This window comes from Pseudoliparis swirei, chromosome 3 (assembly GCF_029220125.1).
Source record: "Pseudoliparis swirei isolate HS2019 ecotype Mariana Trench chromosome 3, NWPU_hadal_v1, whole genome shotgun sequence".
In the NCBI taxonomy this organism is placed as follows: Eukaryota; Metazoa; Chordata; class Actinopteri; order Perciformes; family Liparidae; genus Pseudoliparis; species Pseudoliparis swirei.
The window spans coordinates 24,890,311-24,902,849 of record NC_079390.1 but is presented as its reverse complement, the minus strand read 5'-3'; the positions used below and the strand labels follow the sequence as shown (position 1 = coordinate 24,902,849).

The window sequence follows — 12,539 nt, the reverse complement described above, 5'->3', positions numbered from 1 at the left end:
AACATCGTCATTTTACACAAATACTATATTCTTCATGGCGATGTGAGTCATCGACGTTGATCGTGATGCTTGTGTGCAGACACTCAGCGTCTCTTCTTCTCCTCCTCTTCCTCCTGCAGACCAGATCAAGTTGACCCACCAGGACCTGCGCTGGGTGGGGGCCTGGTGGCTGGGCTTCCTGGTGGCGTCCGGCCTCCTCTTCCTCACGGCGCTGCCCTACCTCTTCTTCCCCAGGAGCATGACCAGAGAGGTGAGCTCGTGTCTCAACGTCATGGAATGTGTTTTCAAAGCAGATAAAAGGCCAGAAGACGAACGTTTGACCGAAGTCCGACCGGATGAGTTCAGACATGACGGAGCTCGCAGACGGAGCTCGCAGACGGAGCTCGCAGACGGAGCTCCACGAGCTGCAACAGGAATGTTTCTGGCGTTTGGCTCGGTGCCAGAAACTGGAGAACTCAGATGCAGATTGCTCAACGTTTCCTCCTCCTGAACGTTCCCTTAAAACCCGCTGTGACCCCTGAAGGAGGCCCAGGGTCAGGGCTCTGAGGACAGAGCGTCTCCCGGCTGGATCCCGTCAACACGACCGGGCGCTATAAATATGTCACGCTCCTGGAGTTTGGCCAAACTCATGTGAGCCTGCAGGAGCTCCACGTGAATTATTATTAATACAGGAAACAAACAAAAGAAGCTACACATGAATTATTATTATTTCAGTATCTTCTGTTAGGTAAAGTTTAACATTTATGTTGCAGTTATAGCAAGAAAGTAAAGTAAAGTCAATATTATGCATAAATACCAAGTTTGTATCATGTGATAACCTCAGCTTCTGTAAAGTGAAGTCTATGTATAAATAAATGATGACATCATGCTGTAAAGAAGAAGACTTGAAACTAGACCTTTAGACCTCTAGTCCTCTAGACCTTTCGACCTCTAGACCTTTAGACCTCTAGTCCTTTAGACATCTAGGCCTTTAGAACGTTAGACCTCTAGACTGTTAGACCTCTAGTCCTTTAGACATCTAGACCTTTAGACCTCTAGAATGTTAGATCTTTAGACCTCTAGACCAGGCCTATTCAACTAGCGGCCCGCTAGTTTGAGTTTAACTCTGGCCCGCAAGACTGCCTGCAAATCACTATAGCTTGGTAAGAAAAAATAAAATTGACGGACACGCCTCTTTTATACATTGAGACAGTGGTCCCCAAACTACGGCCCGCGGGCCGTATCCGGCCCGCCTCCACATGTGGCCCCGCCCCCTGAACAATATCAGAGACGCGTTCCGATTTATTATTTTTTTCACCTGGCCCGCTGCCGTTGAGATTGCAGTGAGACGCGGAGAAAATGTGGAGTGGTGCTCTTTGCAATAAAACATCTTTGATGGGACGTGTCGCGTCTCGGCCAATCAGCGTTCAGATGTCCACAGCGTTTGGGAAGTTAGGTTAGCTTGGATGTTAGCCCACTACATCTGCTGCCGTCACGCTGCACGGTGTAGCGATACTAACAGCACCAGACGTTAAACACGATGTGATTTAGCATATTTTTAGAATCGATACTTCATTAAAAGAGCGATCAGAGCGCACGCGCTGCTCCGTTAAATGCTGTCTGCACGTGCAGCGCTCACAGCGAGCGAGAGTGATGCGCGCGCACCACTCAGCCGTGATGTGCGCGCACAGGTGAGCACACTCTCACTTCTCACTAGCACACCCCCCCCCCCCCCCCCCCCCGTCAACAATCCTTCTCGGCTTGATGCCGGCGCGCGCAACGCTCAGCTGTGATGCTCGCACAGGTGAGCATCGGGTGCTGATTTGATCAATATTCTGTGCGGCCCTCACACCCCCCGTGATTTTCTTATTCGGCCCACTTGCTACTGAAGTTGAATAGCCCTGCTCTAGACCTTCAGAGGACACGTTCATCTCAACGGTTCTTCCAGAGCCGAGGGCTGAAACCAGCTGCTGAAGTTCCACTTCCATGTTTGTGCAGAGCGAGGACGACGAGGACGACGTCGTGGAGTCCGGACCGGACGGCAAGCAGCAGCAGACGGACCCGGTCCAGGAAGTCTCTCTTCTTCGGTTCCTCAAAAGTAAGAGTCATCTTTTCCTTTCATTTCCTGTTTCCTGTTTCCTGTCTGATGAGGCTGTAGCAGAGGCATCTAAAGGCCAGTGAACAGAGGTCTCCGACACCAGGATACCTCATCCCCCTTGTAGACCGCTTCCCCCTTACTGCCCCCCTTGTAGACCTCTTCCCCCTTACTGCCCCCCTTGTAGACCTCTTCCCCCTTACTGCCCCCCCCCTTGTAGACCTCATCCCCCTTACTGCCCCCCCCTTGTAGAACTCTTCCCCCTTACTGCCCCCCCTTGTAGAACTCTTCCCCCTTACTGCCCCTTGTAGAACTCTTCCCCTTACTGCCCCCTTGTAGACCTCTTCCCCTTACTGCCCCTTGTAGACCTCATCCCCTTACTGCCCCCTTGTAGAACTCTTCCCCTTACTGCCCCCTTGTAGAACTCTTCCCCTTACTGCCCCCTTGTAGAACTCTTCCCCCTTACTGCCCCCCTTGTAGACCTCATCCCCCTTACTGCCCCCCCTTGTAGAACTCGTCCCCCTTACTGCCCCCCTTGTAGAACTCTTCCCCCTTACTGCCCCTTGTAGATCTCATCCTCCTTACTGCCCCCTTGTAGACCTCATCCCCTTACTGCCCCCTTGTAGAACTCTTCCCCCTTACTGCCCCCTTGTAGATCTCATCCTCCCTGCCCCTTGTAGACCTCATCCCCTTACTGCCCCCTTGTAGAACTCTTCCCCTTGCCCCCCTTAGACCTCTTCCCCTTACTGCCCCCTTGTAGACCTCTTCCCCTTACTGCCCCCTTGTAAACCTCATTCCCTTACTGCCCCCTTGTAGAACTCAGCCCCTTACTGCCCCTTGTAGACCTCATCCCCTTACTGCCCCTTGTAGACCTCATCCCCTTACTGCCCCTCCTTGTAGAACTCTTCCCCTTACTGCCCCCTTGTAGAACCTCTTCCCCTTACTGCCCCCTTGTAGACCTCATCCCCTTACTGCCCCCTTGTAGAACTCTTCCCCTTACTGCCCCCTTGTAGAACTCTTCCCCTTACTGCCCCTTGTAGACCTCATCCCCCTTACTGCCCCCCTTGTACACCTCATCTCCCTTACTGCGCCCCCTTGTAGAACTCTTCCCCTTACTGCCCCCCTTGTAGAACTCTTCCCCCTTACTGCCCCCCCTTGTAGATCTCATCCTCCTTACTGCCCCCCTTGTAGACCTCATCCCCTTTACTTCCCCCCTGTAGAACTCTTCCCCTTACTGCCCCTTGTAGACCTCATCCCCTTACTGCCCCTTGTAGACCTCATCCCTTTACTGCCCCCTGTAGAACTCTTCCCCTTACTGCCCCCTTGTAGAACTCTTGCCTTACTGCCCCCTTGTAGACCTCATCCCCCTTACTGCCCCCCCTGTAGAACTCTTCCCCCTTACTGCCCCCCCTTGTAGACCTCTTCCCCCTTACTGCCCCCCTTGTAGACCTCATCCCCTTTACTGCCCCCTGTAGAACTCTTCCCCTACTGCCCCCTTGTAGACCTCTTCCCCTTACTGCCCCCTTGTAGACCTCATCCCCTTACTGCCCCCCAGAACTATTTCCCCTTACTGCCCCTTGTAGAACTCTTCCCCTTACTGCCCCCTTGTAGAACTCTTCCCCTTACTGCCCCCTTGTAGAACTCTTCCCCTTACTGCCCCCCTTGTAGAACTCCCCCTTACTGCCCCCTTGTAGACCTCATCCCTTTACTGCCCCCTGTAGAACTCTTCCCCACTGCCCCCTTGTAGACCTCTTCCCCCTTACTGCCCCCCCTGTAGAACTCTTGCCCCTTACTGCCCCCCTTGTAGACCTCATCCCCCTTACCGACCCCCTTTGTCCCTCAGGCTTTCCCTGCATCGCTCTGCGGACCCTGCGGAGCCCGGTCTACCTGCTGGTGGTTCTGGCCCAGGTGAACCTGGCGGCGCTGCTGTCCGGCCTCGCCACCTTCATGGCCAAGTTCATCGAGAGACAGTTCAGCCAGACTGTCTCGTTGTCCACCATGATGATAGGTGAGGGGGGGGGGGGGCACGCAGGTCTGAATGAGGTATGTATATACAGTGGCTCTCAAACAGGACTCCCCCCCCCCCCTCAGGTGGAGTTTGCATCCCGCTGGCGGTGCTCGGCACCGTCCTGGGTGGAGTCCTGATGCGGCGGTTGAACCTCTCGGTCAGCGGAGCCGCTAAGTTGTGCACCGCTGCCATCCTGCTGTGCTCGCTGTCCTCCACACCGCTGCTGTTCATCGGCTGCCCCACGCAGAGGATCAGCGGGGTCTTTCCCCCCAGGTAGAGACTCCGTCTACCTGCACCACGAGGAGAGGGCCTGGAGGCCTGGAGGCCTGGGGAACTGATCTGTGTGTGTGTGTCCAGCAGTGATGCGTTGCTGTGCAGCGCTGGCTGTGGGTGTCCTCAGGAGGCCTTTAACCCGGTCTGTGGTTCCGATGGTGTTGAGTTCAGGTCCCCGTGCCACGCCGGCTGTATCGCCATAGAAACGGGTTCAAACAACAACTTCACAGTAAGAAACTCATTTTGAGTTTTCAAATTATTCTCTTTTCAAAGTCTTGATTGAGAACCATCGAACATGAAGAGTCACTAAGACTCCAGGGAGGAAGCAGAGTTAGTAATGTGTGATGGAGAGATGAACATTCATCCATAAGGAGAGAGGAGAGAGGAGCTCAGTGTATCCTAAGCGTCCCCCAGCAGCCTCTCAGCCTATAGCAGCATCACTAGGTCTGGACCAGGTGAACCTGGTTCAGGTTTAACTATCAGACTAAGAGGAAAGTCTTCAGTCAACATGAGGGGGCGGAGTCTCCAAGTAGCCCTGCATCTAGTGAGGTAGCTCTCTAGTGGGGTAATATGGTACTACAAGCTCTCTAGTGGGGTAATATGGTACTACAAGCTCTCTAGTGGGGTAATATGGTACTACAAGCCCTCTAGTGGGGTAACATGGTACTACAAGCTCTCTAGTGGGGTAATATGGTACTACAAGCTCTCTAGTGGGGTAACATGGTACTACAAGCTCTCTAGTGGGGTAACATGGTACTACAAGCTCTCTAGTGGGGTACTATGGTACTACAAGCCCTCTAGTGGGGTAATATGGTACTACAAGCCCTCTAGTGGGGTAATATGGTACTACAAGCTCTCTAGTGGGGTAACATGGTACTACAAGCTCTCTAGTGGGGTAATGTGGTACTACAAGCTCTCTAGTGGGGTAACATGGTACTACAAGCCCTCTAGTGGGGTAAGATAGATAGATAGATAGATATATACTTTATTAATCCCCAAGGGGAAATTTGTCGTGACAGTAGCAGCAACACACAAGAATAAAAAACAAAACACAAAATATAAGAAACAGGGATGACAGATATAGAAGTATACAAGTAAAATAAAAGTAAAATACAAAACAAAATATATATGTAAATATACAACACACATGCATACACAACACACAACAACACTGACAAATCAAATACAAAAATATTAAATATAGACAGAGTGCAAAAAGCAAAGTGTGTGTATGAGTGCAGAGCAAATGAAATGAAATGTGTGTGTATGTGTGCAGTGCAAACAAATGAGATGTGTGAAGTGCAGATCAACATAGTGTAAGTATTCAGTTATTGTTGTAGTTATTGCACTATGATCTGGCAAGAGGTGATCTGTTATAGAGCCTCATAGCCGCCGGCAGGAATGTTCTCCTGTATCTGTCCTTGTGGCAGCGGAGCGTGAGGAGACGTCTGGAGAAAGTCCTCCTCTGTCCCTGTAGGAGGTGGTGGAGAGGGTGGTCCGGGTTGTCCATGGGGTAACATGGTACTACAAGCTCTCTAGTGGGGTAACATGGTACTATAAGCTCTCTAGTGGGGTAACATGGTACTACAAGCTCTCTAGTGGGGTAATATGGTACTACAAGCTCTCTAGTGGGGTAACATGGTACTACAAGCCCTCTAGTGGGGTAACATGGTACTACAAGCTCTCTAGTGGGGTAACATGGTACTACAAGCTCTCTAGTGGGGTAACATGGTACTACAAGCCCTCTAGTGGGGTAACATGGTACTACAAGCTCTCTAGTGGGGTAACATGGTACTACAAGCTCTCTAGTGGGGTAATATGGTACTACAAGCTCTCTAATGGGGTAATATGGTACTACAAGCCCTCTAGTGGGGTAATGTGGTACTACAAGCTCTCTAGTGGGGTAACATGGTACTACAAGCTCTCCAGTGGGCAACATGGTACCACAAGCTCTCTAGTGGGGTAACATGGTACTACAAGCTCTCTAGTGGGGTAATATGGTACTACAAGCTCTCTAGTGGGGTAATGTGGTACTACAAGCTCTCTAGTGGGGTAACATGGTACTACAAGCTCTCTATTGGGGTAATATGGTACTACAAGCTCTCTAGTGGGGTAACGTGGTACTATAAGCTCTCTAGTGGGGTAACATGGTACTACAAGCTCTCTAGTGGGGTAACATGGTACTACAAGCTCTCTAGTGGGGTAACATGGTACTACAAGCTCTCTAGTGGGGTAATGTGGTACTACAAGCCCTCTAGTGGGGTAATGTGGTACTATAAGCTCTCTAGTGGGGTAACATGGTACTACAAGCTCTCTAGTGGGGTAACATGGTACCACAAGCTCTCAGTGGGGCAACATGGTATTACAAGCTCTCAGTGGGCAATATGGTACACAAGCTCTCTAGTGGGGTAACATGGTACTACAAGCTCTCTAGTGGGGTAACATGGCACCACAAGCTCTCAGTGGGGTAACATGGTACTACAAGCTCTCTAGTGGGGTAACATGGTACCACAAGCTCTCTAGTGGGGTAATATGGTACCACAAGCTCCCAGTGGGTAATGTGGTACCACAAGCTCTCCAGTGGGGCAACATGGTACTACAAGCTCTCTAGTGGGGCAACATGGTACCACAAGCTCTCTAGTGGGGTATACCACAAGCCTCCAGTGGGCAACTACCACAAGCTCTCAGTGGGAGTAACATGGTACCACAAGCTCTCTAGTGGGTAACATGGTACTATAAGCTCTCTAGTGGGGTAACATGGCACCACAAGCTCTCCAGTGGGGCAACATGGTACCACAAGCTCTCAGTGGGGTAACATGGTACCACAAGCTCTCTAGTGGGGTAATGTGGCACCACAAGCCCTCTAGTGGGGTAATGTGGCACCATAAGCTCTCTAGTGGGGTAACATGGTACTACAAGCTCTCTAGTGGGGTAACATGGTACCACAAGCTCTCTAGTGGGGTAATATGGTATTACAAGCTCTCCAGTGGGGTAATGTGGCACTACAAGCTCTCCAGTGGGGTAACATGGTACTACAAGCTCTCCAGTGGCGTAACATGGTACTACAAGCTCTCAGTGGGGTAACATGGTACCACAAGCTCTCTAGTGGGGTAACATGGTACCACAAGCTCCAGTGGGGTAACATGGTACCACAAGCTCTCTAGTGGGGTAATATGGCATTACAAGCTCTCAGTGGGGTAATGTGGTACCACAAGCTCTCTAGTGGGGTAATGGTACCACAAGCTCCCAGTGGGGTAACATGGTACCACAAGCTCTCTAGTGGGGTAACATGGTACTACAAGCTCTCTAGTGGGGTAATATGGTACTACAAGCTCTCTAGTGGGGTAACATGGTACTACAAGCCCTCTAGTGGGGTAACATGGTACTACAAGCTCTCTAGTGGGGTAACATGGTAGTACAAGCTCTCTAGTGGGGTAACATGGTAGTACAAGCTCTCTAGTGGGGTAACATGGTACTACAAGCTCTCTAGTGGGGTAACATGGTAGTACAAGCTCTCAGTGGGGTAACATGGTACTACAAGCTCTCTAGTGGGGTAACATGGTACCACAAGCTCTCTAGTGGGGTAATGTGGTACCACAAGCTCTCTAGTGGGCAACATTGTACTACAAGCTCTCTAGTGGGGTAACATGGTACCACAAGCTCTCTAGTGGGGTAACATGGTACCACAAGCTCTCTAGTGGGGTAATATGGTACCACAAGCTCTCTAGTGGGGTAACATGGTACCACAAGCCCTCTAGTGGGGTAACATGGTACTACAAGCTCTAGTGGGGTAACATGGTAGTACAAGCTCTCTAGTGGGCAACATGGTAGTACAAGCTCTCTAGTGGGGTAACATGGCACCACAAGCTCTCAGTGGGCAACATGGTAGTACAAGCTCTCTAGTGGGGTAACATGGTACCACAAGCTCTCAGTGGGGTAACATGGCACCACAAGCCTCTAGTGGGGCAATGTGGTACCACAAGCTCTCTAGTGGGGCAACATGGCACTACAAGCTCTCTAGTGGGGTAATATGGTACCACAAGCTCTCTAGTGGGCAACATGGTACCCTACAAGCCTCTAGTGGGGTAACATGGTACCACAAGCTCTCTAGTGGGGTAACATGGTAGTACAAGCTCTCTAGTGGGGTAACATGGTAGTACAAGCTCTCTAGTGGGGTAACATGGTACTACAAGCTCTCTAGTGGGGTAACATGGTAGTACAAGCTCTCTAGTGGGGTAACATGGTACTACAAGCTCTCTAGTGGGGTAACATGGTACTACAAGCTCTCTAGTGGGGTAATGTGGTACTACAAGCTCTCTAGTGGTGTAACATGGTACTACAAGCTCTCTAGTGGTGTAACATGGTACTACAAGCTCTCTAGTGGGGTAATATGGTACTACAAGCTCTCTAATGGGTTAATATGGTACTACAAGCCCTCTAGTGGGGTAATGTGGTACTACAAGCTCTCTAGTGGGGTAATATGGTACTACAACCAATTTGTCTGCATCTTTTTGAGACGAGATGTGTCCCACCTCTCCCCCCTCCCCCTTCTCTCCACCCTCCCTCTCTTCTCCCACCTCTCTCCCCCTCCTCCCCCGTCTGGTCAGAACTACACTGGGTGCCGATGCGTGGGCGGGCTTGGCTCCGCCTCTCCAGGAACCTGTGGCAGCAGCTGCTCCGGGCTGCTGCTCCCCTTCGTGGCGCTGCTCGGCCTCACCAGCTTCGTGGCGTCCTTCTCCCAGACGCCGTCCTACATGATGATACTCAGGTGGGCCTTCAGACACCCTGAACATAAATATTATTGATGTATATAAAATATATATAATGTATATACATATTTATTGTTTATTAATATAAGTATATATGAATGAATCATGATAATAATATATATTATTACATACTTATGTATGTATAATTAATTATTATACATGAATTAAATATATTCCTCTTGACGTGTGCTCCGCTACAGGACTTTATATTGATCATTATTACATAACGGGTGTTTTGTCTGCAGGACGGTGCCCACGGAGGACAAGTCCTTCGCTGTGGGGGTCCAGTTCATGCTGTTCAGAGTGCTGGGTGAGTCTTCCTCAGCAGCTTGAGCAAGGCACACGAGGTCTGTGGGTGAAGTCTCTGTGTGTGTGTGTGTGTGTGTGTGTGTGTGTGTGTGTGTGTGTGTGTGTGTGTGTGTGTGTGTGTGTGTGTGTGTGTGTGTGTGTGTGTGTGTGTGTGTGTGTGTGTGTGTGTGTGTGTGTGTGCAGCCTTCATGCCCGGTCCCGTGCTGTACGGCAGCGTCATCGACACCACCTGCATCTTGTGGGGCGAAAAGTGCGGCCAGCGGACTTCCTGTCAGTACTACAACCTGGACCACTTCAGACAGAGGTGGGTCCTTCTGGTCTGGACTCCACTGGGAGACCCCCAAGACCCCTAAGACCAGTTCATACCTGTATTTATTCATAAAGAGACCGTTAACAGGACTGGAGTTTAAATAAGAACTTTATTCTGATAGCCAGGATTAAAACCAGCTATTCAGGACTAGAAGTTCTTCAGTGTGTCTGTCTGTCTGTGTGTGTGTGTGTGTGTGTGTGTGTGTGTGTGTGCAGGTTTCTGGGTCTGCAGGTGGTCTTCGTGTGCGGGGGTCTTCTCTGCTTCCTGTTGACGGTCGTGTTTCTGCGTCGGAGAGCTGGACTCCAGGAAGCGGCGGCGGCTAAAGGAAGCTACGAGCTGGTGAGCGCTTCATCGAAAGAGACGGAACAAGTGGAGGAGAAGAAGGAATGAAGACGAGGAGACGAGGAGACAAAGGATGGGAGCCGGGTGTTCCTCCGTGTGAAGGACCGGTCGTGACGTCATGTTGTTATTTTGCATAATGTGACAAACTGTACATTCTAATACTTAATAGTTGAATACGCTGCAGTTCCTCTAACAGCCACTAGATGTCGCTGAACGTCGGTCCAGCGTGAAATATCCCAACAACTACTGACGGATGTCCGTGAAACTTGTGTCGGAGGTTCGTGGTTCTCGGAGGATGAAACCCACTGAGTTTGGTGGTCTTCAGACTTGTTGTCTAGCGCCACCATCTGGTCAGATTGTGAATATTACCAATATGTTTACAATCCAGTAAAATATCTCAGTATTTACTTGATGGGTTTTGGGCTTCATTTGGACAAAAGGCAGTCATGGTCCTCAGAAGAAGAACCCTCCTAGCGTTGGTGGTCTTCTGACTCGTTAGCGCCACCATCTGGTCAGACGTTACCGTGTCCAACGCTTTGGTCCTGAAGAACCACAAACAGTGTTTCCTGCTCATGAGCTAATGTTAGCATGCTAACACGTTGATGGTGAACATGCTAACAATGTTAGCAATGACTTTAGAAGTCAGGAGTATTTAAAGCAAAGAAACCTCTTCATCCTGAGCTCACGAGCCGCTTCACGTTGTTTTGTCTTCACGTGTTCTTGAATGTGTTGGATGTGTGTTGTTTGTGTTCTGTTGTTGTGAATAATTGTGTTGATGTACTTTATGAAATGTGATTATATTCTAACCCGGCGTTGACCATCTCAAGTTCTTCCAGATATATTTTTGTTTCCAAAACATAAGACATATTTTTGTACTGTGAGGATGTATTCTCTGATGTAGATCAGTTTTTAATACAGAATTATGTTCAACATTTAGTTTGTTACAAAGTGGTGAAATAAAGGATGTCAGATGCTCTGGTTTTATGACTGACTGAGACGTGAAACAGCAGCTTCCAGCTGAGAGAATAAACACCATGATGGACGTCTATGGTGAGATCATGACTCACCAGGTAAACGTCTCCATGGGTGGGCTGTTACTCACCAACATGGAGACTGCCTACATAGAGTCAGTGCAGTAGAGTCAGTAGTGGTAGAGTCAGTAGAGTCAGTAGTGGTAGAGTCAGTAGTAGTAGAGTCAGTAGAGTCAGTGCAGTAGAGTCAGTAGTGGTAGAGTCAGTAGAGTCAGTAGTGGTAGAGTCAGTAGTGGTAGAGTCAGTAGAGTCAGTAGTAGTAGAGTCAGTAGTGGTAGAGTCAGTAGAGTCAGTAGTAGTAGAGTCAGTAGTGGTAGAGTCAGTAGTGGTAGAGTCAGTAGAGTCAGTAGTGGTAGAGTCAGTGCAGTAGAGTCAGTAGAGTCAGTAGTAGTAGAGTCAGTAGTGGTAGAGTCAGTAGAGTCAGTGCAGTAGAGTCAGTAGTAGTAGAGTCAGTAGTGGTAGAGTCAGTAGAGTCAGTAGTAGTAGAGTCAGTAGAGTCAGTAGTGGTAGAGTCAGTAGAGTCAGTAGTAGTAGAGTCAGTAGTGGTAGAGTCAGTAGTAGTAGTCAGTAGTGGTAGAGTCAGTAGAGTCAGTAGTAGTAGAGTCAGTAGTGGTAGAGTCAGTAGAGTCAGTGCAGTAGAGTCAGTAGTGGTAGAGTCAGTAGAGTCAGTAGTAGTAGAGTCAGTAGTGGTAGAGTCAGTAGTGGTAGAGTCAGTAGAGTCAGTGCAGTAGAGTCAGTAGAGTCAGTAGTGGTAGAGTCAGTAGAGTCAGTAGTAGTAGAGTCAGTAGTGGTAGAGTCAGTAGAGTCAGTGCAGTAGAGTCAGTAGTGGTAGAGTCAGTAGTGGTAGAGTCAGTAGAGTCAGTAGTGGTAGAGTCAGTAGAGTCAGTAGTGGTAGAGTCAGTAGAGTCAGTAGTGGTAGAGTCAGTAGAGTCAGTAGTGGTAGAGTCAGTGCAGTAGAGTCAGTAGAGTCAGTAGTAGTAGAGTCAGTAGTGGTAGAGTCAGTAGTAGTAGAGTCAGTAGTGGTAGAGTCAGTAGTGGTAGAGTCAGTAGAGTCAGTAGTAGTAGAGTCAGTAGAGTCAGTAGTAGTAGAGTCAGTAGTGGTAGAGTCAGTAGAGTCAGTAGTGGTAGAGTCAGTAGAGTCAGTAGTAGTAGAGTCAGTAGTGGTAGAGTCAGTAGAGTCAGTAGTAGTAGAGTCAGTAGTGGTAGAGTCAGTAGTAGTAGAGTCAGTAGTGGTAGAGTCAGTAGTGGTAGAGTCAGTAGTAGTAGAGTCAGTAGTGGTAGAGTCAGTAGAGTCAGTAGTAGTAGAGTCAGTAGTGGTAGAGTCAGTAGAGTCAGTAGTAGAGTCAGTAGTAGAGTCAGTGTGGTCAGTAGTAGTAGAGTCAGTAGTGGTAGAGTCAGTAGTAGTAGTCAGTAGTGGTAGAGT

At 49.3% G+C, this 12,539-nt stretch overlaps 1 protein-coding gene across 3 annotated transcripts in view; it reads left to right on the top strand.

The window, feature by feature from the left end:
• The window catches only part of slco2b1 (solute carrier organic anion transporter family, member 2B1), a 29,214-nt gene extending 18,155 nt beyond the window's left edge, over positions 1-11,059 (top strand). For 2 of the 3 annotated variants that reach the window (XM_056410702.1, XM_056410708.1), the window contains 9 exons: positions 120-250; positions 1,978-2,077; positions 3,918-4,082; positions 4,166-4,355; positions 4,440-4,584; positions 8,963-9,123; positions 9,370-9,434; positions 9,617-9,737; positions 9,959-11,059. In XM_056410702.1, the coding sequence (XP_056266677.1) occupies positions 120-250; positions 1,978-2,077; positions 3,918-4,082; positions 4,166-4,355; positions 4,440-4,584; positions 8,963-9,123; positions 9,370-9,434; positions 9,617-9,737; positions 9,959-10,133 (1,253 nt within the window). In that variant the 3' untranslated portion in view covers positions 10,134-11,059. The remainder of the gene's footprint in view (positions 1-119; positions 251-1,977; positions 2,078-3,917; positions 4,083-4,165; positions 4,356-4,439; positions 4,585-8,962; positions 9,124-9,369; positions 9,435-9,616; positions 9,738-9,958) is intronic. The other variant, XM_056410705.1, reaches the window with a different exon arrangement.
• Positions 11,060-12,539: the final 1,480 nt, after the last annotated feature.